We start from the raw sequence: 26,814 nt of genomic DNA, 5'->3' as shown, positions 1-26,814 counted from the left end.
CCCTGCATCTGCAGGTACCACAACTAAGCTGACTGGTCTGCTGATCCTAGGCTCCCATGGACTCCAAAAGGCTCAGCAACACAGGTGGTGGTTCTTCACATCATATCCCTCGAGGCCTGCCCTGTCCTCTCACCAAGTTTGAGGCCAGTATCCCTTGTCAGAGCCGCAGGAACCAAACCCCTGTGCACTGCGTCGACTTGCCATTGCAAAAACTTATTACCTTCCTTCCATCAAGATCTTCAGGCTCCAAGTAGCCCCAACCTCAAGCATCTCCAGTGACCAGAATCTTCGACCACACCGCATTGCTTGCACTGTGGGCCTGCTTCTTTGGTAAGCTGCTCGAGGTCTGCTTGCATCTGCAGTGCCTCCGGCCTATGGGTCCTGTCGAGGGTCATCTTTGAATTCTTTGGGCTCCCCCGATTGCTCAGGGCCTGCCCTGACTCCCCTGCTTGTGGCGAGCCTCCTAGACCTTGCTGGTCCTGACATTGCACCTCCTTCAACTTCCACCTTGGTTACAGTTCCCAAGGTTTGTTGGTGCTGCCGCTGGACACCGACCCCTCAACTATCGACATCCGACGTGGGACAGCTTGTGAACGGCTCCTGGTCTTCCACAGCGTCACCTAGTCCACACAGCTGCAGTTTCAAGGTCACCGTCAGCTCTCCTGCAGCACCCGACATTGGTGGGCGTTCGTCTTCCATGCCTCCTGGTTACTCCTGAGTGGCATAGACTCTGCTTGCAGGTTCTTCACATCCTGGATTCACCTTTGGGTTCCACCGGACACTTTCACCTTCCCCAGCAGCGGCATCTTTCTGAAGTCCTCCATTGGATTCGACGGCGATTTCCGACGCCACTTCACACCTATGCACCCAGCTACTCTGGTGCAGGTGTCCTTGTTCCTAAGGTATCCACGGGTGGGGTGGCTCTCCAACCTCTTGACTTCCACTGGGTTTCTTCAGGGCCCACTGGGAAAAGGTCCTTTTTCTTTAAAATTGCAACAGCGACTTACACGTTGATTTGTACAGAGAATGCAGTTGTGTTCCTACACTGCACACGAAATCCGTGGGGCTTCTAGATAATTACCTTGGGTGGTTCCTTGGGTCCCAGGCACTTCTACGTCCTCAGAGTATTGGCTTGACTAGAGTCGTAGTTCGCATACCACTATTTTCGTACATAGCTTGGTCTCCCCATGGGGACCACTGTGTATTCTGTGCTTCTCACGTGATTTCTATGCAAAGTATTGTGTGTACTGTGCATATCTCCGGGTTGGAGATATCTGTATGTGTTAGTGAGTATTATACGGTTTAGAAAATAAATAACCTCATTCTGTTCCATGTATGTTGTTATACTGGCTTCTTAAAGATAGTCTATGGACTCCGACTGCCTAGAGCACCTGCAGACGCACTTCTCTTCTATTGGTCGATAGTTCTTCTTCACCCATTTATACTGAACCACAAGATTTGCATGAGCTTTACACATGATCCTCCCACCACGCAGGGCAGATATATGGCTTTTGTGTTTCTTGTAGTAATAGTAGTAGCAACAACATTGGAGAGAAGTTTCTGTTTAATGTACATTTGCCGGAAGAATTTTCAGCAGAACTGTTCACTATCTTTGACAAATATGCCACTTTAAACAACTTAACTGAAATGTAGATGCCTTTGTTTCTCACATGAGAACAACACTTTCGTTTTGGCTGTTATACCCAAGTTAGGTGTGACTTGATCCCATGCTTATTTTCAAGGCAATTCTTTCAGGAAGGGTTTGTAAGTAATACATACAAATGAATTAGAAATGTGGACCATACAAAATTAAACTGAAATATTAAAAAATACCTGCCCATTAAGTGTTTAATTAAATGCGCTTAATTAAATCAAACATCTAAAAGAATAATATACATGTCCATATTTGATATAAGACAATAGTGATACTTACGTGAATCGCTGTCAAGACTGCTGACACTGTCCGCATTATGCAAGTTGCGCTTGTGGAGTTGCTTGTAGAGGCTGAATTTTGCAAACTTTTTGGATTTTCCTATTCCTCTCATTTTTGACAAGTCCACTACATCCTCGACACTGTTCTGCTTTAAACTTTTAGTTCTAGAATCATCATTTATTTCCAAATTCAAAGCTTGCATAGATGCTGAAGAAAACTAAAAAGTAAAGACGAATCATTTGGTGTTACTTTTGAAAACTTGCTTATCCCCAACTTACTTTAACTAGGTTGATTAATCAATGTAATTATTCATCTGATTGGAAAAGTGCCAAACATTGCAACTCATGAATACTTTTAAAAACATTGGTGGGAGGTACATCAATAGACTTTGTTAGTCATCTGGGATTCAATTGGGTTTGGTGTATTGTGAGGTTTGTGGCCCTCAGTTCGCAAGAGAGGGCTAGATTGCTTGAAAACATAACTGGAATAGAGGACATGGGATCTAGATTTTACTAGTGACTCCTGGGGATTTATAAAGATGTTATGGGATTAAAGTAAATGTTTGGGAACATCCAGAATGGATACCGTCTCTACCTACCATATTTGTTTCAACATACATACAGTGAACAATGTAAATACTTTACAGAGTGTAGACAAGTGGAGAGAACACTGGTTTCCATTAAGAATAACTTGGTATTGGGGAAGAAAGGTGATCATTTCTCTTCAGTGTAAGGCATGATGCATTGGTCTTCCTTCTCACAAGAATGGTAATCATACACAGAACCTCAGCATGACATTTGCATTCCTGATTATGCATGTAAGCACTCCCTATGCTCAAAGAGCTTAGACTACGGTGGATGCCCATGTGAATATGCCACAGAATTTCTGCAGGTTTCTGATAAGATTTGAGGGCAGTGCAGATCCAAGCATGCTGTAAGGCATTCGGAATAATAACAAGTAAGCCAGAGGCAAGGAGTTGCCTTTGAACATGAAGTCAGCCTTCCATTCTTAAATTAGCAGTTTGTGTGGGAGGAGGGTCTCACTACGTTTTGAATGCAGATTGAAGCATAAATGTACTGTATGAAATAAGTTCTACGTGCTCTGATTTGGCACTAATTTCTGGATTTTTTCATATCCCTCGATTATTGTCATAAAAATGTTGTCTTTTTTGCAAGGTATATATTTGTTCAATTACTTTAGTGTGTAGGAGTGCACCAAATACTGGTAGATTTTGAAAAAGCTTCTACAGTGAGTATGCCTTCTGAGCCCCACAAGAAAGAGTTGGCTTTCCATTTATGCATGTGCACGTATTTGTTTGTAGATACCGCTATCTCTTTCAGTGAGGGTCAATCAATTACCCTATATGTCATCGGCAACAGTAAACATGTACTCCAAATTCCAGACTGCTCCTGACAGCGCAGAAAATGTATATGAATCTGCAACTCTGCAAATTTATGAGAATCAAAAAGGAGTCAGAAGATCACACTTCACCACCTTTCCCTCATAATGGATAATAAGTTTTTCTGCTTCACTAAACATGTTTGCAATTACATTTTTATATGTGTTGGACAAAGTAGATAACCATTAGTTATTCAAGGATACATGAGTAATTATTGTCACACAAGAAAAAACAATCCAGTAAAAGTTTGTTTTATATTATTTTTGTAAGTCGATTTTAATATTTATGGTGGTAGTCAGACAAAACGAATTAAATAAAAGCAATTTTCTAAATCACCACTCTTCATGTGAGCAAAAGCTTTTTCGTTTATTATCTGTTGCATTGAATTTGAGTAACTTTGCAGACTTGGGTAAGAGTATACCACCAAATGTTTGTGGCACCTACAGCTAATGTGTGAAAATCATGATTGCTAATTACCGTATATCACTGCCAATCATGCAGAGGCATTAATATTTGCCTCAAATTAGTGAAGTTATTCATATTGAAAATCATAATTGTTACCAGATAAATACAACCAGCAAAGTCTGAAAGGATAAATTGCCTACTTCATCACTTCGAAATTTGGCTTCTTTCTCCATATCCATAAATATAATGGCATATTTCAGGTGTGTTTCTTTTTTAAAATACATGGAATATTTATTTTTCTAACACTGGATGGGTGTAGAGTGTATTCCACTGAATTATCTTTTCATCAGAACCATAAACCAGAGAGAGTAACCAAGATCTCAAGGGCACACTATTGTTAATGCTATATAGCTTCTTTTGTCTCTAGAGCCCACTCCTTATTTTGACAAAAGCTCTGAAGTTATGTCACCTTATTGGAGACATTCTTTCACAGAGAAATTCAGCTCCAGCCAGAAAAGAAAGATTACATCAGATCTCAAAGGTCTGCCACCTATATCCTCTCAAATCCACCTGCATCTTTTCCATATTTCTCAATGAGCTAAAGACGTGATTAGGATTCTCTGACAGCGAAGCTTCAAAATTTAAGTGAACTGTTTGCTATTATCTTGACATGGTTAAGTGTGGGCTGAACGCTCCCACTCAAGTCACACGAGAATTAGACCAATACTCTATGTCCCTAAAAAATTGATTATTCCCAGGAGTATAGTCCAATCGTTGTAACAGTCAACTTTATATATAGTCGTAGAAGTCACTGCTCTGCAAACAACTCGTCTTAATAAAACATGATGCATTTTGTTTTTAAGCAGTGATGTTAGGATTTCCATAGAACAGTTCATGGAACCGCACAGTCTTTCCAGGATGTTAACCTTGTTAGGTGCCACAGCCTCACTCCTGTAACTTTGTTTTCCATCTTCACAACTCAATTTTCTCCTATAGACTCAGGGCCACTGGAATTATGCAGTAGGGGAATTATGCACAGCAGTGGTCCGTGGGCAGGTAAACACAGGGAGGTGGATGTCGACAGATGACGGAATAGGAATTATACATTTCTTTTTCCTGATTCATGTGGCAAGAAAACACAAATTATGTGGTGCCATGTGGCCTGTTTTGTGATAGTATTGCTTCATTATTTTGTTAATTTTACACATTGTAACACAGTCTGGGCAAAGATTTCACATCAATAATACCAGTTGAACAAGACACAGCTATAAGAAGCTCAAAGACCTCCAACTAACCATTTCGAATGGCCTTCCAATGCATGTGAAAACATTGCTGCTTTTTTGGTAACTTCTGAATCAATTAAGCTAGAAATAATTCTTTCACATTTTATGCAGTAGATGATGGATTAAGTGGCAAATGCGGTAAATCAATATTATGCAGAAACCCCCACACATACAGAATTGCATAATTCTAGTGATCCTAAATAATGTATTACACTAATTATATGTGGCACATCCAAATCACAATTTCAGTACTAGGGGCAAAAAAGTGTTTCAGCACAAGTGGAACACTGACTGGGAGACAGGCAGTGACAAAGTGCTGGGCCGACTAGGAGCCACACTGGGAGGATATCCATGGGACCAAATATAGACCAGCTGGAAGACTGGAATATAGGGTACAATTGGTCTACAATAAAATTTGTGAAGTTCAGAGTCCTATTCGAGAAACTGAATGTAGGACATGAAAATAGTTGGAGAGTGAGGAGCCAGGAGAATGAATAAGGCTCAAAAGGGAACTAGTTGGAAGCATTTGGAAACTGAGGAACTATGGAGAGTAAGCCTAATAAGAAAATGCAAAGGAAGTTGAATCCTATCACAAGACCATGTATCTGTCCTAGTAATACCTAGGTAATGAATTAAGGGCCTAATAAGTGGCACAGGATGCTAAGGGCAAGGCTACCAGTTGAGTGGGTAAGTAGCTTACTGGCTACTGTTGGCCAGGTGAGAATGAAGCCTTAGTGGCAGAGCAGGTGAGAGGTCAAGGAGGATTACGGAGGATGTGGCATAGTTATTATCACACCAGATATTGGGTCTTATAACAGATCATAAGTGTTTTATCTGGTGAACTGGATATTGAAGTATTACTACATGACATGACAGAGGTTGCGGGTAGGCCAAGAGACCGGCTGACTTTGAATGCTTGTGGAAGTGTTAGATAATGCCCATTTGAAGCTATTGCAGATCATTCTGACATTTGCCTATTATCATAAATAACTAGAGTAAATTACTAATATCAATGCAACAACACTATCAAAGTGTGCCCCTATGAGGTCTATGAAAATGAAATCATCTACCTAACATGGTAAACGAAAGTCTATTTTGTCATTGAAGTTTCTACTCAAATGCACATGGCACCTTTAAATGTCAGTCTCACCAACTGGACAGGCATCTATTATAAAGGAAAACCTCCTGGACTTTTGATATGAAGGACCTTCGGGTAAAATTAAACATATCTAAAGATACACAATGTATAGAGTAACAGATTGGGACAAAACATGACTTGGCCTCCCTGCTGGAACAAGTAAAGGGTTAATTGCTTCATTGCAAGTATGTGTGCCCATGTGCAGTGCAGATAAAACTGGCCGGACCGTTATATAAGATGATGGGCAACATATATCAATTTTGTTGGTGTGTGACAAATCTATGCTTTTCAAATCTTGGGGGCTAATACTTGGAGGACACATGCCACTTTGGTAATGCACACTAAAATAAGCAGGTGTTTTGACAAAGTTAAGCAGGACCTCATAGGAGACTATATGGATTGAGAACAAAGTTGAACTGCAAATAAAGCAGAAGTCCACACGTAATACTCCCCATAACAAAGATGTGCAATGAGAAGATTCTGCCTGTTAGTAGGAAGAAATGTAATGTATATGCTGCATGTTTGTTCATACTAAAGAGAGGTCTATTGGCCTATAGCAGAGCTTCCCTAAACACACAATTGAGTAAGACGGGGACAAACTGTATGCATGAGAGGAACAAAAAATGTCTTACCGCACTGCTCATTGCCGACATGGATTGTGTTGCTAATATTCGCTTAACACTGCCAACATCTGTAAGCCGATGCTCATCATCATCCCATCTGCCATATGCAAGATCAATTCCACCGACAAAGGCAACAGACTGGTCAATGACCACAATCTTCTCATGATGGGCCCACAGATACACAGAAGATGACACATGATCAGGATGTCTCATTACCTAAAGAAAAAGGTAAAGTATTTATTGCAACAGCATACTTGGGCCCACTGCCATTTAGCATAGGAACAGCTGCAACGTGATTTTCAGCTGATCAAAAATGAGGATGGTTCAATGTGTAAAGTTCTCTTCTGTCACTCGTAACTACTTGGCAGATGTAGGATAACAAAAAGTTAATTAACATACCTGCAGCGTGAGAAATTCAGAGTCAAACAATAGGTCTGATTAATTATAGGAGACCATACAGTTCAATTGTACTTAAAAATTAATAGTACGGCACAGAGCTATGACATATTAATTTCCCATATATATTTTACTATCAGCGCGATTCAAACACAACGAGCGCATGGCCGGTCTAGACATTCGGGCAGAATTGAGCTCTCGCACAATTTTATTTACCAAAGAAATATGCCGTGCTCCAGGGGTTCAATATTCCAAGTGTTTAATCACACCACCAACGTATTTGGACTAGAAAGTCTTGATCACGGTTGGGCGAGTCCTACATTCATTTCATTATGATGAAGCATTGAGGGATATGTCGTTTTGAACAAACAAGTTTAAAAACATTTTGTGTTACATTCAAAACACCTCTTGGTTCATTCTTATGTATATTGATGGTCAAGTTCCGTATGCTCACTACTATTATGCAATGAAGTAATTGTATAGTAGGTGCATGGATCAGTAGCACACAAACATGGTGCTAGTGTTTCCATTATGCTCTCTGCTTAGTGCATGTCTAAATCAATTTACACTTCACCTGATTTGAGCTAAGTGCTCGATATTCAACGACATTATTTTAATAACATGGTGTGATCATTCACCATCTCTCAGGCATATTAAGTATCTGTATATTCTAGACTCAGTGTCTCTAATGGGTTCTGTATCAATAGAATTAGGAATTCTTAACCAGTTTAAACACCATATTTCATAATGTCACCTGAAGTAAATATCTTCTGATATGTTACGCAACCGAATAATTGTTCTTGATTTAGTCTATTGTCCTAAATTCTCCTTGTTTCCTTTTACATCCTGTGCTTATTTTTTAAATTATATTCCCTTGTCAGCAGTTTTTTGTAGTTCAGAAAATAGGAGGGATATTCTCTTATATTATAGATGTACATATAATTTCTCGTCTGCATTTATGCCCTGAGGTTGTTTTGTTCTGAACCGTATGATCAGATGGGACTCCAAGCGTCTTAGTTTGTGTGACCTCTGTCATGTTTTGATATATATGCTATGCCGTAGTATCTCAGGTTTTGCCAGTTGTATCCTTCATGAGTTGCTAGTTGTTTGACCATGGCATAGTTTGTATCCTTGTTTTGCACTGCACTAATATGTTCCAGTATTCTCTTTCTTAATAGACATATTGTGCTGCCAATGTATTTTAGGCTGCATTCGATCAGATATATTACATAGCTTGTATCACATGTAATTCTGACATTGATGGTGAAGGTTTTGCCTTTACCCATCAAGTTGAACTTGACTGCTTTTTGTGCTAAGCTATGCAGGGTTAACCACAGATTAATTTAGTGACTTTGTGTGGTTCACCCTGCAAGGGACTGTGGTTGCTGCTTGACCAGGGCTCACACCCCAGTCAACCAACAACCTAATTTTTCCCAGAGACCTTATTGTTCAACTCAACTAACTACCTGAGAATTCATGAATGAACAATCTAGTTTTCAGGTGTTTATGAAAAATCTAATAAGGTCATTCTTTCCTCAGTTACAAATAATTACATTCCACAATCTCTGTCTGAATCAAACAAACTTTCAATAAATGCTGGCTCCCAACTTTGCTAATATGTCTTACTTTCCTTTGCATGCTTTTAGGTAACATAAACAGTGTATATATTTCATCCCAAGGTAGTAGGATAAAGGTTATTGGATTAGGATAAAAGTTATTGGCCTTAATAGTATTTCACGATTTGACAGAATTTTAAGCACATAAATAAATGTAGGTGTTACCCTAAAGCAGTGCATCTGCAGCTTTCACAAATAAAAAATTTGGTCCACTGATGGTTGGTCTGAAATCGTGAAGTGAACCATGATTTTACCACTCTCAAAAGGTGGTATTGACACCACTCTTGTGGTAGAGAACCCTGCCAATCATTTAGGCACTGAAACAAAGGTTCATGTCATTGTGGTTAAGTAGCGCTTGTACACCACATAATCTACCAGTAGGTGCATGCCTTTATTTAAAATGCATAACCTTTGTCCTACTGGTCTTCTAAATCAAAGATCAGTCCCTCTATCAAGTCAAGAAAAGGGGGCTAATACCCAGTCTGCTTAGTGAGCTTATCCCCAGGCCTGTGTCCCTTGGTGTGATCAACACTATGATGGTCCCTTTTTGAGTGAAACCTTAGCTGAGGTGTTCCAAGTGTCTCTAATTGGAATTTAGATGAGCTTATTTAGTTAATGTTTCAGTCAAATGAATGAGTCTGAGCGAATGAGGATTTTCATTCTCCAAGAAAGTAGTTTCGTAAAAATACCTACTGAAATTTGGATGAATCGGTACATTTCATTGTCATTTGCCAAATGTTGTAAATGCACTGAACAGACCTTAATATAAGACTTTGATTTATTTTAAAAATGTATTTTAAACATGGGCCGGGAATCCCTTTTCATAGTAAGAAGTGAAAGGAACAGCACAACCAGCAGGTTGAGGCAGCTCAAGGACGGTTAACATGCCTTGCACAAAGAACTTCTAAGTTTGACCAGTCTTAAATTGGATCTATGGCTATATGGAAAAAGGGGCATGTGAATACCATGAGCCCTGACCTGCATCAAACCACTGTTTACAAGTGCGCCTATACTGGAGTGCAGTGGTCCTCCATTACCAAGAAGAACAAGGCGGCTGCACTAAAATATCAAAGGAGAATCAAATAGCTCCCTGCAGCTCAGCACAGTGGAGCAGGAGGAATGTCTGCCGGCCCATGCATGTTGAAGCAAGTGGGATTCTAATCCCAGAAGTGGCAGACTACAGGTAGGGGGCATATGGCATCATTTGGCACTCGGCTGACCATTCAGTTCCACACAACTTTTGCAGCGTGCAAACCTGGTCAAGGAAGGTTATGCAAAGTCAAAGTCAAAAATTTGCTTTATTCGGTTAAAATTTAAAACCATCAAAGCACAATACAATAATTCATGGTACGGGTAGATATAAAAAATTCACAAAAAATATAATACAATACATTGGCACATAAACACGATAAAAGTATGTCAATTTAAATAATTCTAATCAATTACAAATCCATAAAACCATTTCTGCTTCAACATTCCATGTCCCACTGTTAAAAAAACCATATACCTGGGGAATTACTAATGATATTAAACCCTATTTCTGCGCCTAATAGCCCCTGTAATGAAGCTAGCCACCCCAAAGCATACCAACGGCGTCTCAAGCATTTGCAGATAGACCAGTGCGGGCCTCACTTGCACAAAATTATGCGTCTTAAGGATAGGCACAATATATTTTTTTCGAAGTAAAGAGTAAAATTTACAAAAGAAAACCATGTGCAACATATCTTGTTCGGAAGTATTGTCACAGGGGCATGGGCCCAGGGTTCCCTCTTTGAAGAAACCCTTAGGGTAAGCCAGCAGCCAGGGCAGCATGCCGTGTTTAAACCTTATTAACAAAAACAGATGGAATGGTTTGTTAATAAAGGTCAGGTAAGACTGAATCCCACTACCTGTACTTAACATGACAAACCTTCTAACTGCCGGCTTTCCCAGTTCTTCTTCTTCCCTCAGTGACATGGCTTTACTCAAGAATTGGCTCTTAAAGGCCTTTATTTTTGTTTTACTTAATGCACATGGCCTATCAAACAATTCAGAACAGCCAAGTGACTTCAGGTTACTTTTAATATATCGAAACCATGGGATAGACATAGCTTCATCAAGGGACAAACAATCTTGGACAATAAGCTGGCTCAGATTCGGGGGTTGCTGGGCCCACACTCTAAGCCAGCCCAATAGAGGCGCCACAGAGATTTCATCAGTAAGATAGCCTGCCCCCAGATCTTCGTGCATATTAAAAATTGGAGCAGAGGGAGGAAGGGACAACAATTTGCGAAAAAAGGTATTTTCCACCGTTTGAATTTCTAGCGAGTCCTTATAACCCCATACCTCACTACCGTAGAGAGCCATGGGTACACACTTAGCTCTATAAATTTTCATAAGAGCAGGTAGTGGTTTACTCCCCAGACGTTTTGCGAAGCCCAACAAAGCTCCTGTGGCTCTTGCAAGGATGTTCTTTTTCTGGGCGCGTTGCATGACCCAAGAACGTCTGTCATCAAATAAGATCCCCAAGTATGGGAAGGACTGCACTTTTGTAAGTTCCTGCCCATTACAGTAGAATTTAACCCGTTTAGCTCTCACAGCACCTATTGACATGGAATGTGATTTTTTAAAATTTATTAATAAATCTAAAGAAACCATAAAATCATTGAAACCGTTTAAAAGCGCTTGCAAACCTCTCGCGGTTCTTGCCAATAAAACAGTATCGTCGGCATATAGTAAGGCGGGAATTAGTTTTAGGCCGGCTCTAGGGAGATCTTTACTGATCGAACTTAAAACCTCTCCCAAGTTATTGATGTAAAGCGAGAAAAGCAGGGGAGGTTATGCAGTGTTATAGATAACCGGACTGGCTGTCTGATTGGCTGCATGGCAGCAATACAGACCGGCTGAGGCTCTAGTTAGCTTACTAGATTGGTACTGTGGTTCAGTAAGCTTACAATAATGCTGGGGGCTAATCTATGAAGTGGGGTGGCAACGATTCCAGAACCAACTCTACCATCAGTCAATTTCCACCACAAAGGATGGAATGCTGAAAAAAGGTGCATTGCTCCAGTTTTTCCAAAGAGGTTTCCCTTCTTGATGCACAAAAAGTCACATAAGTAAAGGCATTTCTAAAGATATCAATAATGACTTTACACACTTCACATAATTATGTTTTACAGTATGCCTCTTGTATCCAAAAGCTACTAATATCTCCCATTGACTCTGTTGCAATCTCTGGGATGAGGTGTCAAATAGAACCGTAGATAACTCACACAATAAGAGACGGATTTAAAGAGGTAACAAGAAGGAAACATGGTGTCAGGCATTGTTCGATGATTAAGAAATTGAGCTGTTGACTAGATAAGTTAATGATTGGTAGGATAAGAAGGTAAGACCTGACAGAATGAGAGAGGAGTAGCAGCATGCTACTGTTACTGTTCCTCAGCAGGACTGTGGCTTCAAGCAAGGACCTGGGCCTTATTTAAGATGTCTGAGGTGCAGCAGGAGGAGACTTGACATCACTGCTAGTCACACCTGGTTTAGCCTGAGGGCAGCAACAAGGGTATTTTTTGTGCAATTTGAAAAGCGGATACTGCCTCTGAAATTTGACTAGGCACACTATGGAAGGAGTATGGTGGTGGAACACTTGAAGCTAAACAGATAAATAGCCTTAATCGAAACAAAGTGATCACTAGGAATCTGTGGTCTTATTTCTGAGTATTGTCATTCCAAGGAGCATTGTTCCTGAAGCAGATTGATAGTGGGATACCCTAAAGAATAAGGGATGAGACATATGGAAGGGAAGAAAGGACCACATTTTGTTTGGAAAACCAAGGGTGTTTCTCCTGTGAGGAAGAGGAATGTGAAGGAATACAACAGAAAGAAAGAAAAACTGGGGAACCAGTCCAAGGTATTCTTTTCTTTGAAGAATGCAATATATTACAATCTCTAAAGCAAAACAAAAAAGGAGTCTGTGAACTAAACTTCTACAATTTCGAGTCTTCCTCGTTTTGGGGAGTATCAGAAGAAGTCATTTACCTAGACTTCCCTTGGGTAGTGGTAATGGGGATACCGTGGATGTAATATTTTGCCAAGTCTTAATTTTGACTGTGATATAGAGGCATAACCCTGCCACATAGTTTCCCAGTCACCCGCTCACACAACTAAATATTCTTATATCCACTAACTAAGCCCTACCCAGCCACTAACTCATAAACATTATCAGTGACATCAAACATAAAGCCACCAATGACATATTCTGCACTTCATGAAGGTTTTTATGTACACAGAAGTTGGCCTGCTCCAATGGTCTCTAACTAAGCACACAATGCATGGCTCTAGACCCTGCCCAGTCATTAGTGATATAATCTGTGGATATATACTTGCAGGTAAATGTTAGTATTTTTTCATAACCATAATATCCATTCACTTTCCCTTCAACTGACTGACAAAGTAGTCCAAAACAATAATGTCCATCAAGAAATGTGTTTCCAGTCAATTTATATGTTTTTGATTGTAATACATTCTTTGATTGTAATGATATACTTTAATCACTGTCTGCTACACCTGACTGAAAAGGGATGCAGCTATGCCTTGTGTGCAATCCCACTGTCTGCAAATACTACACGAGGCATGACTTAAAGACCTCACTTGGCATTGCATGCGGCTAGACTCTTTGGCCACTGAACGCACATCATAAACTTTAGACATGCCTTGCGCATTACCACTGCTTGACAGGCAGGCAGTGTGTGACATGGGAGCACGTGGAATGGCAAGCAGTAATGTCTTGCAGGCAGTAGGCACACCTGTGGGCCGGACCCCTACCCCCACTAGTAAACTTTGAGTACCAAGCACCTTATGGAATTTGTTCTTATGCCTTATGACCAATGATATTGCTTGAGGCACCCACAGGTAGTTGACACAAAGCATGGCCAGCCCTATGTGCAGTACACTGGCCAACAGTACAGGGGTCAAGGCATGGCCATATGGGCAAGTCCTCTGTTTGCAAAACAAAATGGGGCAAGGATCAGGTATTAGGATTTAGACATTGCCCGTGCCACGCTGTGTAAATTGTTCTCATAACCCTTGGGCCATTGCCCGTAGCAAAGCAATCTGAGTTAAGTAAAATATGGCCCTAACCTGTCAGCAATCCACATGCAAGCACTGCCTTCTTAAGCAAGAGGATTGATGGGTCCACAATCACCCAGCCTGCAGACTACACATTGCCAACATTGGTCACATCGCGTAGTCCCCAGGTATGCTATGTGCCCCTTCCTTTATAACATGTTGCATTCATGTTTTGAAATTCACAACATATTCTTCAGTTTGCAGATCTTTGGGATCCCTTATTGGCATGACAAGGATAAAAAAACAGCCAGAAATGTGCACACTAATCCACACACAACAACTTAGGAGTTCATGAATCCTAAAAACAAATACTTTTAAAAGGGCATTTTCCTCCTCATCTGCTCCGCCACAGAGAAACACCTTTGTCCCCCACGGTGGTGTTGCGACCATCTTGCCCACTGCATTGCATATTGATTATTTTATTCAGAGTGAGGTTTGCAAACCAGAAACCCAGTTCTTATTAAACCCCATAATGGGTGGGCAGCTAAACCTCAGCTCAACAACCATTCATATTGCCAGCTCAGATTCAACTGTAGTCTCTTAATGGTGTTTTATGTTCATCCAATGGATGAACTAGCTCCTGATCACAAATGGTCACTTCACCAGCATAGCCTTTTTCTTCATGATATGTTTGGTGTTCTCTCCTACTGTTTGTGTTGATCCATGACAAAATTTACCCCATTGAGGCCATCTGGGACACATACCAAGTTCTGCATCACACGGAGTCAACTTTACTCACTTTTGACCATCCTGCACTCCATACTTTGGATATATTTATGAAACTGAGGTAGGGCTCAAAACTGACCAAAAATAGTATTTCAATAGAAAATTAGGTTGAACTTAAGTACGGCGCGTAGCTCATTGACCTTGACACAACATACAGGCCAATAAAACATCTCGATGGTGTTAATGTAAAGGTAGCACTGGGATGGACAGTAACATCAATGATGTACAGGGATGGTTACAAAACCACAGTGGCATCAAGCGCCTCGATCAATACTCATTTGTGCTATACTGGGAGTTAATACCTTAATGTTGGGGTGCAGATGCATGAGCGTCCTTTTGCTGTATTCACTGTTGATTCCTAGAGCGACTTCCATTTCCTTGTAGAGCATGATAAAAATCTTCACACCATGTTGCTGCGTAAAAGATGAGGGCAAAGAGCAACACGAATAAATACACTACGTCTAAAGAAATTCATGTATTCGTCTATAGTGCTACTGAGCAAATAAGTAAAACTACAATTAGAATCAATACAATCAACAAAATGCTACTAACATGCAAATAACTAATACAGCGTCCTCACCGTGGACCGCTGCATAGTTGCACATAAAAGTGTGCACGATCCAACACACCTAACAATAGGCTGGGTAAAAGCTAACATCACAAGGCTGTCAGGAGGAAGCAGAGCAGAAACTGCATTTTTCAATGTCATCAACATATTATACTTTATGTTAAACTGTAAATATGTCTAACTCGAAGAAAGATGTGTAGAAACGGAAACTAGGAAACCAGAGAAACAACTTACAGCTTTTCGTTTAAGAATGCAGTCCAGCCTCCAGCGATTTCCTTCCACAACAGGTCTTTTAAGAAATATTTCTGGACTCAACCTAAAAATATGCACAGGTAAATCAACACGTGCCATGAGATCCAAATGGTATGCACATGACGCAATGCTACATAAGAAGGAAGACAAGTTACAAGGAAAGAGAAAATAAAAAATAAAAAAGACTGGTAGGCATAGTAGGAGAAGGGGGAGCGTGGAAAAGGAACTTCAACAGAACATACTTAAAAACAGAAAACATTTGATGTGTTTTTTAAAGATGAATTAAAAGGGACAACTCCATGAGGACAGTAAATGGGATGAGAGGAAAACAAGAGCAGTAATGGGTCGAGCACGTTGAATAAGGATTGAAGTGTTTTTAACCCCTTCAGTGCCCGCCCCTTTCCCCGCCCTGTGCCGGCCGTTGCATTAGCGGGCGGGGTCTATGACGAGCTGGACTCGTCATGGGCAGAGCGCAACCGCGGCCCATGACGAGTCCAGCTCGTCATGGGCACTGAAGGGGTTAATAAGGAATGTGGATGGAGATTGTTTGAGTGAGTGTGTGTGCTACGTATGTGCTACTTCTGTTAATTGCTCAAGCCTGCAAACACATTTTCAATCTATCAATTACAAAACACTTTGCATTGCCAAATCTGGTTTCGTTGTGGTTTGGCATGAGGTAACTGCACTATAAAGGCCTGCCAAACAGACATGGAATCCTTTTGACATCCTAGTGTTATATATTTTTACCTTAGCATTATAGCCCACTGCAGAGGGCTATAACAGCTGTTAAAGGCCCTGAACCTGAATTATAGGCCCAAGATACAGGCGAAAGCCTATAACTAAGAGCATGTTTAACAACTGGAATAGCCCCAGGTAGAAGAATGATATGCCTCTTAGAACATGCCACCCACTGAAGGTAGAATGTTCTAAATTAAAAAGAGAGAAATACAAAGACTTGGGTGCCGATCACGATCCGGTAAAAAATGTCCCCGTACGACTCGTATCGGGTCTTTTTACCGTACGAATCGTACAAGTGCCGTACGAACTGGCAATCACGATTCGCATGGTAAAAAGTCCATACGAACCGCACTGGGAATATTTCCCCACACGTCCTCGGGTCGGAAAATGTGTCCGACACGTCCTCGTACGATTCACCGTACAAACGTGAAAGGTGAACTCCGACCGGGGAATCACGATCCATCCCGGGCGTCCGAATGTACAACCGTATGGTGAAAAGACCGTCCGCACCGAACTCCCATAACAACCATGGAGACGTCCAAACAGGTGCCCGGTACGCGCCGACCCCCCCCCAGCCCCCGTAGGTACGCGCCGACCCCCCCCCCAGCCCCCGTAGGTACGCGCCGACCCCCCCCAGCCCCCGTAGGTACGCGCCGACCCCCCCCAGCCCCCGTAGGTACGCGCCGACCCCCCCCCCCCAGCCCCCGTAGGTACGCGCCGACCCCCCCTGTGTGTACACCCGTGTACGGTGCGTACCCCCCGTGTACGCTCGAGCCGAACCCCCCCGTGTACGCTCGAGTCGAACCCCCCGTGTACGCTCGAGTCGAACCCCCCGTGTACGCTCGAGTCGAACCCCCCCGTGTACGCTCGAGTCGGACCCCCCCGTGTACGCTCGAGTCGAACCCCCCCGTGTACGCTCGAGTCGAACCCCCCCGTGTACGCTCGAGTCGAACCCCCCCGTGTACGCTCGAGTCGAACCCCCCCCCGTGTACGCTCGAGTCGGACCCCCCCGTGTACGCTCGAGTCGGACCCCCCCGTGTACGCTCGAGTCGTACCCCCACCCGTGTATGTACGGTGCGTACCCCCCGTGTACGCTCGAGTCGGACCCCCCCGTGTACGCTCGAGTCGAACCCCCCCGTGTACGCTCGAGTCGGACCCCCCCGTGTACGCTCGAGTCGAACCCCCCCGTGTACGCTCGAGTCGAACCCCCCCGTGTACGCTCGAGTCGGACCCCCCCGTGTACGCTCGAGTCGGACCCCCCCGTGTACGCTCGAGTCGGACCCCCCCGTGTACGCTCGAGTCGGACCCCCCCGTGTACGCTCGAGTCGGACCCCCCCGTGTACGCTCGAGTACACGGGGGGGGTCCGACTCGAGCGTACACGGGGGGGTTCGACTCGAGCGTACACGGGGGGGTCCGACTCGAGCGTACACGGGGGGGTCCGACTCGAGCGTACACGGGGGGGTACGCACCGTACATACACGGGTGGGGGTACGACTCGAGCGTACACGGGGGGGTCCGACTCGAGCGTACACGGGGGGGTCCGACTCGAGCGTACACGGGGGGTTCGACTCGAGCGTACACGGGGGGGTTCGACTCGAGCGTACACGGGGGGGTCCGACTCGAGCGTACACGGGGGGGGGGGTTCGACTCTAGCGTACACGGGGGGGGGTCCGACTCGAGCGTACACGGGGGGGGTCCGACTCAAACGTACACGGGGGGTTCGACTCGAGCGTACACGGGGGGTTCGACTCGAGCGTACACGGGGGGGTCCGACTCGAGCGTACACGGGGGGGTCCGACTCGAGCGTACACGGGGGGGTTCGACTCGAGCGTACACGGGGGGGTTCGACTCGAGCGTACACGGGGGGGTTCGACTCGAGCGTACACGGGGGGGTTCGACTCGAGCGTACACGGGGGGGTTCGACTCGAGCGTACACGGGGGGGTCCGACTCGAGCGTACACGGGGGGGTTCGACTCGAGCGTACACGGGGGGGTCCGACTCGAGCGTACACGGGGGGGTCCGACTCGAGCGTACACGGGGGGGTTCGACTCGAGCGTACACGGGGGGGTACGCACCGTACATACACGGGTGGGGGTACGACTCGAGCGTACACGGGGGGGTACGCACCGTACATACACGGGTGGGGGTACGACTCGAGCGTACACGGGGGGTACGCACCGTACACGGGTGTACACACAGGGGGGGTCGTAGCGTGTACCTATGGGGGCTGGGGGGGGGTCGGCGCGTACCTACGGGGGCTGGGGGGGGGGTCGGCGCGTACCTACGGGGGCTGGGGGGGGTCGGCGTGTACCTACGGGGGCTGGGGGGGGGTACGCACCGTACACGGGTGTACACACGGGGGGGTCGGCGCGTACCTACGGGGGCTGGGGGGGGGTCGGCGCGTACCTACGGGGGCTGGGGGGGGGGGTCGGCGCGTACCGGGCCACCTACTCTGGTCGATTCGCGCCGTACTTCGCTTTTGCGGCACTTTTTGGGTGCCGTGAAAATATTGCCGTCCGGACTGCTGTCGGTTCGAATCGTAATTCCTGGTTCGTGAAACGCTGCCTGAAAGCGTCCCGACGTCACGTCGCAGCATTCCCGGATCACATTCGTATGTATATTTTCGTCGGTCGGTGTTTGTTACGATTCGTACGGAAATGGTGTTTCCGTGCGAATCGTAATTCCATGTTTGTAAAGTTTTACAACCGGGTACGAGTCGGACGGGGAATTCGCTCCGACCGACGGTTCGTACGCGGTTTTTAACGGATCGTAATCGGCACCAAACACTAGACTGTTGGAGGGGAATGGTTATACAAGCCTTTAGTCAGTGAATCACGTCACTGTCTTCAATGGAGCTTCCACCATTCCAGTGTTATAAAATGTTTTATAGAACCTGATAAATGCCCACCAAGACGTTTTGCTAGAGAACGTGTAAAATAATGTTAAAAACGAACAATGACAGAGCATCTCCTGGTCTCGAGAAAGTACAGCTTTTGACAAAATTGAGTAAATGCCATACACGTAGAAAAACAAACAATTCAATCCCACAAGCCTGATTAATACGGATTCCAACTATAGTTCTTTCTAAAAGTTAGGAACGTATAACCTTACAATAGTCTGACTACTGATGGGCCCTGACCTCTCATAATCAGGTGCCAGGAATGGAATAGCTTTGAAGGCTAGGCATGCAATCATGAAGCAAGTTCTTGCATCACAAGAGAGCTGGTGTATGTGCACTGCAGCACAACTGAGCCAGCTACAAGTCAAGCAGAAGCATACAGACCAAGCAGCAATACCAGCATCCAAGCGGGACAAGACCAGAGTCTGGATTGGTTTATGCAAGCCTCTTGCCACATTACAGGAGTTCAGCATAAGGTGCATTAGTACCCTGATATGAGATGAAGAGTTCAATTCTCCCCCAAGGCAGCTAGGAGCAGAGACCTGTCTTGGACAGTATATTCGACGACGAGTAAACAGGAAGCTGGCAGGAGCTACCAGAAAAAAAGAGGAATTCAATTTTCGATGGACTTAACTGCTAGCAATGCGATATAATCCCTTTCTTAATACCCACAAGGCCTCACTTTTTATTAGATAGCTGCTGTGAATGTCATGCATAAATGGTGCTGCTTGCATCTGCTGACTGATGCTCGAAAATGCTCAGCTGTTCCAAGAGCTCAAACAAGCCCTCTGCAAACCAAGCGAAAAGCACGATTACAAGTACTAAACTCTGCTAAATCCTTACACAATGACAGTTTGGGATTTCTCAAGGTGGCACAACCTTAGAGCATTAAAGGATTGTTAGCTGCACTCACATGGTAGATTAAGTGATACCTTCCAATGATAATTAAGACCGCTCACAATTTGTATGTTTATTTGCAAAAATAAAAATTTGTTTATCAAAAAAAAGACCGCTCACAAAATCTTATTTCACTATAAAAAAATAAATATGTACAAACCACCAATCTGTGATGAAAATTTCTTCTTTGGCTGATTCCAACGCATCTGCTACATCATTGAAATACCCTTTTGCATTGACATACCTGAGAAAAAAAAATCAATTTGTTAAATGTTTTCCAAAAATAGGTCTTTAAATTTCATAACATGTTGGATGTGGTAAACACTGCACAGCCTGATCAACCTGGAATAATTCTCTGATGGCGATTCACCGCAAGCTCCTCTTTAGGCCCGGGCATGAAATTATGCTCCGCTCGTGGAGTTTTTTCCACTCCACGCTCCGCGTATTGCGTGTGCGGTGCAGAATTTTTTCCACGCTCACCAACGTTAAGTTGACGAGCACAAGAGAGAAAATTCTAATTCCAGACCACCGCCTGGTGAGATTTCTCAACATGCATGGTCACGGATGGCCGCTACAGCTTGTGTTGAGAAACCTTCTCTTCACATTGAGGAAGCTGCGGCTCGAGTAGAACATCTAATAGAGTGGCAGAAAGAAACAACGTCCTTTTGCACTGCGCATAGTGTAATTCATGCTGATTTTCCAGCGCGCGACAAACATCCGGCGTTAAAAATCAGCACGAAAGGCGCAACATACCGCACTCTGCTGCTTGCAAAACTCCGGTTAGTGTGGGGAAGTTTTTTGGTTACCTGCAAACTCGCCCAGGCCTGCTCTCATGCAGCAGCTGCAAAGAATCTTGAACATTAAAGGAAAACAGAGGCAGAAAGAGCCAAAGAGAGGCAGAGCATGGGTTGCCAGGGAGGAGGTCCAGAAGTGACTACGCCACAGGTGCAAGCCAACCTGCAAGTGCACCTTGTACCTCTTCCTTGCCCCATGCCTCAATACTAGTGAGCAACCCATGATACATGGGTGACATTGCAGTGATTGCCAGTAACCGTGGCACAAACCTTTTTAGACAAACAATCCTTTTGACATTTTCCTCACCATGTTTAAAAGCATAGGATGGTTCTACAATATGCAGCGCTTCTTGTGAAGAGCACTGTACTCCTGAAGGATGCTGCAATCTGCATATAGGCTTGCTGTTCAGTGAAGCATGCACAATACATACAAAACAAATAATGAATTCTCCATTACACGTGCTCCACTATGGATCCATAGTCAAGCTGTGCATCTCACATCAAAAACACACAGCACATATTAAAGGTTAACTTACTCAATCTGTCATAAAAAATGTTGATATCATTAGAACCTGTAAACAGGTACCTATTTGTTCATAGTGATATTTAGCAATGCACTGAAAAGTGGGACAATCCTTGAATGATTTGGGTTATGTCTTCCATCCAACCCATTGTAATACATACCACCAAAATACCAGGACCAGGATCACGCGGACCCACACAAGGTGCTGCACAAAGCCATCCCAAATACCCTATGTGCAGAGTGCTTTATTTGTTAATCTAAGAGCTATGAGACTAGCTGAAGCTTACATAAACACTTGAAAATACCTATCAAGGGCTGTCCGTTCAAATACCGCCTAATGCACTTAACCTGAGAGAATTGAAACGAGTTAATTGCACATGGGCAGGCCTAAAAACCCAAATGATTCAAAGGTTGGTCGCACTCTGCTCGTCACACCAGCAAGTTGCCCCAAGGAACTGTGGTTGATGTAGTGGCGACGGCGAGTACGCCTATGCCACGATGTATGTAGAAAAGTATGTGTTGCATTAGCCATCCCTGGACACGTGTTTCGAGGTAGTTGCCTCTCGTCAGCAGGGAGCAGGTCAGTGTAAAGGGGTGCCGCGTGGACTGCCAAAATGTAATTAAAACAGGTGAAGTACCTCTCATGGCGCGCAGGTGCAGGTCCAAGGCTCGTCAGCCCGTTGGCTCAAGAGAGCCGTAATAAATGATTCAAAGGTTGGTCGCACTCTGCTCGTCACACCAGCAAGTTGCCCCAAGGAACTGTGGTTGATGTAGTGGCGACGGCGAGTACGCCTATGCCACGATGTATGTAGAAAAGTATGTGTTGCATTAGCCATCCCTGGACACGTGTTTCGAGGTAGTTGCCTCTCGTCAGCGACCAACCTTTGCCTAAAAACCCAAATGAGCAGAGCTAAAATTCTCCAAAAAGAAATTCCTAAATTAAAGCACAAAGAAGACCTGATGGTTATGGATTTTACATCCTATCGTATTGCAGTATGATTACAAGAGTATTTTACGTTGCAGTGATAAAACCTGGAAGCCATACAAGGATAACTTTCCCAAAATCCAACTAGAAAAAATAATATAGGTTCTTTAGAAATTGAAAGTTACGTTTGGTCATACACGCCATATATCAGAGAGCATTCTTTGGTATAGATTATGTTGATCGTAAATTAATGTTGGATGTCTCACTGCTTAACCATACCACTTCAAATCCCAAATAATCCAGTGCATTAATATGAACAAACTCCAAACATTGCATAAGCAACAGTTTTGGAAGTGTAGGCAAGTTTTCAGGGCTATGTCTTTGGAAAGGATAATAGCGACTATCAAATGAAATATAAATCTCTTACCTACCGAAAAATGGTCTCCCTTTATAGATTACACTAAAGTCAACACGAGCACTGCTGGTGCACGACTCCAATTCATGAATCACTTTGACATTTATTTATGCCCACCTTCTTGAATCCTGAATGATGTACAACATTTAGTTCCTTCTTTAGGTGAATTAATGCGGAGGCTTGTTAGAGTTAGTCCATTTGGGAAGTGTCCTACTTTGCCAGTCCTTGCTTTGTTTATCTGTAGGTATTTTATGGAAAGAGCTTTTATCATGCTTGTGGTTTGCTAAGGTTTTACAGACTAAATATTATCAGAAGGTTATGGAGGTCCTCACCCTACTATTGCCAGCCTACTTAATGAACTCAAATTAAATAAAAACTGTAGCAACAATAAGACAGTACCTGCTCAGCTCTTTCAGTAGAGTAAAAAGTTGGCAAAGGGAAACACATTTTTATCCCCACTGTTTTCTTTTCTTAGCATTTCAAATACGCTTCGAAGTATATGTAATAGACTGATGTACAAGTTTGTAATCCTTGGTGACAGGATAGATGCACTCCCCAAGTAAAATCATTAGATGCAGAAATTGATGTGCTTAATTTGAAGCAGCCCCCATGAAACAAACTGGTAGCACATCAATCTCAAAATGTGATTTCAGGCTAAAGAATCCTTACCATTTCGACAATGTTTTCTCCTGAATTGCAGCATACGACCCAAACCTGTGAGCCGTCCGAAAGTCTTTGCCATGCTTATTGACAAATTCTTCTATGGCCTGTCCCCACCATCGTGCATGTCGATAGCTGTAACACTTCAGGATCAAGGACCTTCAAGTGAGGGAAAATACACAGGTGAGAAATGTCAGGTATCTTAATAAAACTAATTGTTTTCAACAACTTTCCTTCAATAATGTTTAGGATAGATGTATATACACACACACACACATATATATATATATATATATAGACTATACAGATACACACACATATATATAGATTTTTTTTTTTAAAGTTGATTGACGGATACAGTACACATGCTTTAATCACAAAATAATTACAAGCAAAGTTTGCTGATATACCTACAATTGGCTTCTAAATTTATCCTTTTCCTAATGTTACAAATTAAGGATCCCAAATATACTCTTTTAAACAGCTTTTTCTCCCATTCCTTCACACTAAATAAATCATAGCCCAACTGTTTGTGTAACGCAAGTTGTCCTGTAACTAAGTACGATGAACACATTTTGATAATCAGAGTAACTAAAATTAATTAAACTCAACATTGTGGACAAAGGTTGATAAATATTTAAATTAAGCTTCCTAAATATCTTCTTTCCTTATTCATGTAAAGGAGAACATGATGCAAATTTGTCGAGAGAATTTACCCCACCTAGATTCCCCATGGAAGATCAAGAGCTTGGACATACACACAACTTATTTAGATTATTTATGGTGTAAAAACTGTAAATTGATAGAGCTGGATTTTTAATTGCCTCTTTTACAATTGTGAGAACGATGTCTGCATGCAAGAAGAAGAAGAGGAAGAAAGTAAATCCAACAAACAATGGAATATGCACTGTGTAGAAAGAAAGGTATGTTATTTAAACTTATATTGTATTTTAGGTTTTAAACAAAAAAAAAAAAAAGAGGAAGAAAAAATGAATAATTACCGTGAAAGATTGTCGATTCGAAGACCATATTTTGTCTCTGTATCTTTCTGGCCAATCTTGATGTTGAACTCTTTGTCAACAAGCAGCACGAAGCAAATGGCACCACTGTCTGTCTTCATGTAAAGTAAAAAGGAATCTTTGACGACTAGCCATCTAGAAGAATAATAATCCATTTCAAATTACTTGAATTTACCAGAAATGGTGGTGGCTATCATATTTTTAGGCCAGGAAATATTGCAAAGAGCAAAAATATAAAAAGTAATCTTTTTCCAAAAGTTATTATTTTCATTACTCAATATAATGGCTTTTACAACTAATGCATCTTAAAAAACACGCTGAATTAATTCTCAAGAAACCTTAACAAATTGATGACTAGCAAGAATAATTGGTCCAGCTTTTCTACATTTTGGACATGAGGGAATTATATTATCAAGTGGGTTTTTAAAATTATTTCTGCTCCAATTTTGTAACTTGTGGGTCATACCATGGTATATCCCATGGAGAGTTAGTTAAAAATATGACTAGGCCTTCTTAAGAATAACAGTACCCTAAGTTTTGCTTTTCTACAGGATTGTCTTCTCATTGATAAGTGTGGTAATTTAACAGTTGTTTAAGAGACTTGCACAAGTTGCTGTTTTAAAGATGCACACAAAGGTTGGGTGTCTTTCAGAAGCAGTTCTTAGTAATGCGAATGTATATTAATTAACATATGTGAATGTTTCTATTTTTTTCTAAAATACATTTTTATTTGCATTTGTCAAGAACAATAATGACATTTAAAAAGCACACTGATACAAATACAGGGTAAAATGTCATCAGTATATCCCAATTTTAAAGAACCCCCGTGCCGCCTACTGTCACTCCATCCTATCCACCTATGCCATGATTTCATTCACAAATCCCATTGCATACTAGACGGTTCTATATGTCCACGTCTCACATGCCAAGACATTCTTAAACTTCTTCTCACAACCTCTGCTCTTATATACTTCTCGATCTATGATTTTGCAGCGGTCCATCCCTTCCTCCCACCGCCGAAAAGATAGGGTCATTTCACAGTCCCACTTCTGGGCAATATCCCACTTAACCAATAAAAAGCCAAGATTCATCAGCAATTTTTGATATTTAGTGAGGTTCGAGGGTGGCCATACCTAGTAGGGCCAGCTTAGGTGTCACATCTTTAGTATCACCCACTACTCCCTCCAGGAATCTGGTAACATGTTCCCAGAAGTGGCATATCTGCAGCCAATGCCACCATGTGTGGATGAATGTACCTTATGTACCACATTTCTGGAGGTGGCATAGGGCATTCCGCGCCTTCCCAATCTTACACAGTAATGTCTGAGTGTAGTATGACCCGAGCAGGAGATGTTTCTGTTTTTGAAGTGTGTTCAACAGGTCTTTGCCTTGATCATGTCCTTCATGCACTAACCTCTGGTTCTCGGATGCAGTGATTATATTTTTTTTAGATGTGATGTTATGCCCTCGAATGGGAGGGGTAAACCCGTAAGGTGGGTCAGTCTCAAAAAGCCTGACAAATAAATTCTTCATATTAAAGCAATGAAGGTTTTAGAGACATTTAAGGGCTTGGTCTACTGTGTTTTGGAGTGAAGATCTTTCCACTGTGATGGATTTACCACTGTATTCGACTGATTTGAATTTAGAGTGCGATGGTGGAATGAAAACACGCCAATATTATGGACAGCAAGTCACTAGAAATTTCAGACGGGACAGAGAATGGATTCTCTGGGTCACATGTCAAATCTTGACAGTGTCACCAGTCCTAAGCAGTAATAATGTCCACTACTGTATGAGTCTCACTGTGTGTGGAGTCAGAAGAGATGTCTACAAGAAATATTGAAAATTCATGGTCAATAAAACTGTGATAAATTCAGACAGCCAACTGCTTCCTAGCTATGTGCAATACTGGTTTAGCATTTTCATGAATTTGTGTGAAGTTCTGTGCATACCAAATCACCACCTCCTTTTAAAGTAATATTTACGTCCAAATTAGTTTAAAGCACTGTTAGGATGGGAATGTTCCCTGCATGTCAATATGGGTATACCTTTGCTGTGAGTGTGTGACTGCTTTTGAAACTGGTGTCCTAATTTGTGGTTGGCCATGAAATCACCTTAACCTGTTTGTGCAGGGCTTAGGCCTGTCCCTAGTAATGTGAAGTCCAGAATAAGTCATTATAATTCATATTTAATGTTCACTAAGTGAATAGCCTCTGTAGAACAACTGTGAACTTACACATGCCTTTTACTTGCAATTATCCATTCATCTTTAATATCTGGATGGTCCTTTTACTGGAAGCTTGGAGGTTGACATCTATCTAGTATCATGCTACTCTGGTATTACATATTCTTGCCCCTGTACACTGATCGTAAAATTATTTATCTGTGCTCATTCGGGGATCACTTTTGACTTTGTAGCACTAATGTAGAATATTCTTTTTTACCCTTAAACTGGAAGAGTAGTGCTTTTCTGAACTGTTCTTGCCTTCTCCACAGAC

The 26,814-nt window shown here is 42.7% G+C and overlaps 1 protein-coding gene across 4 annotated transcripts in view; it reads right to left on the bottom strand.

The window, feature by feature from the left end:
- Positions 1–26,814, bottom strand: part of PLD1 (phospholipase D1) — a 422,898-nt gene that overhangs the window by 126,464 nt on the left and 269,620 nt on the right. For all 4 annotated transcript variants that reach the window (XM_085635446.1, XM_085635443.1, XM_085635445.1 and 1 more), the window contains 7 exons: positions 24,299–24,451; positions 23,307–23,456; positions 20,141–20,224; positions 15,428–15,509; positions 14,928–15,038; positions 6,791–6,997; positions 1,934–2,150 (listed from right to left, as the gene is read on the bottom strand). In XM_085635446.1, coding sequence (XP_085491572.1) covers positions 1,934–2,150; positions 6,791–6,997; positions 14,928–15,038; positions 15,428–15,509; positions 20,141–20,224; positions 23,307–23,456; positions 24,299–24,451 — 1,004 coding nt within the window. The remainder of the gene's footprint in view (positions 1–1,933; positions 2,151–6,790; positions 6,998–14,927; positions 15,039–15,427; positions 15,510–20,140; positions 20,225–23,306; positions 23,457–24,298; positions 24,452–26,814) is intronic.

Source organism: Triturus cristatus, chromosome 11, assembly GCF_964204655.1.
Source record: "Triturus cristatus chromosome 11, aTriCri1.1, whole genome shotgun sequence".
Taxonomy (NCBI): Eukaryota; Metazoa; Chordata; class Amphibia; order Caudata; family Salamandridae; genus Triturus; species Triturus cristatus.
The sequence above is the reverse complement of the archived record's forward strand: the minus strand, read 5'-3'. Positions and strand labels throughout refer to the sequence as shown.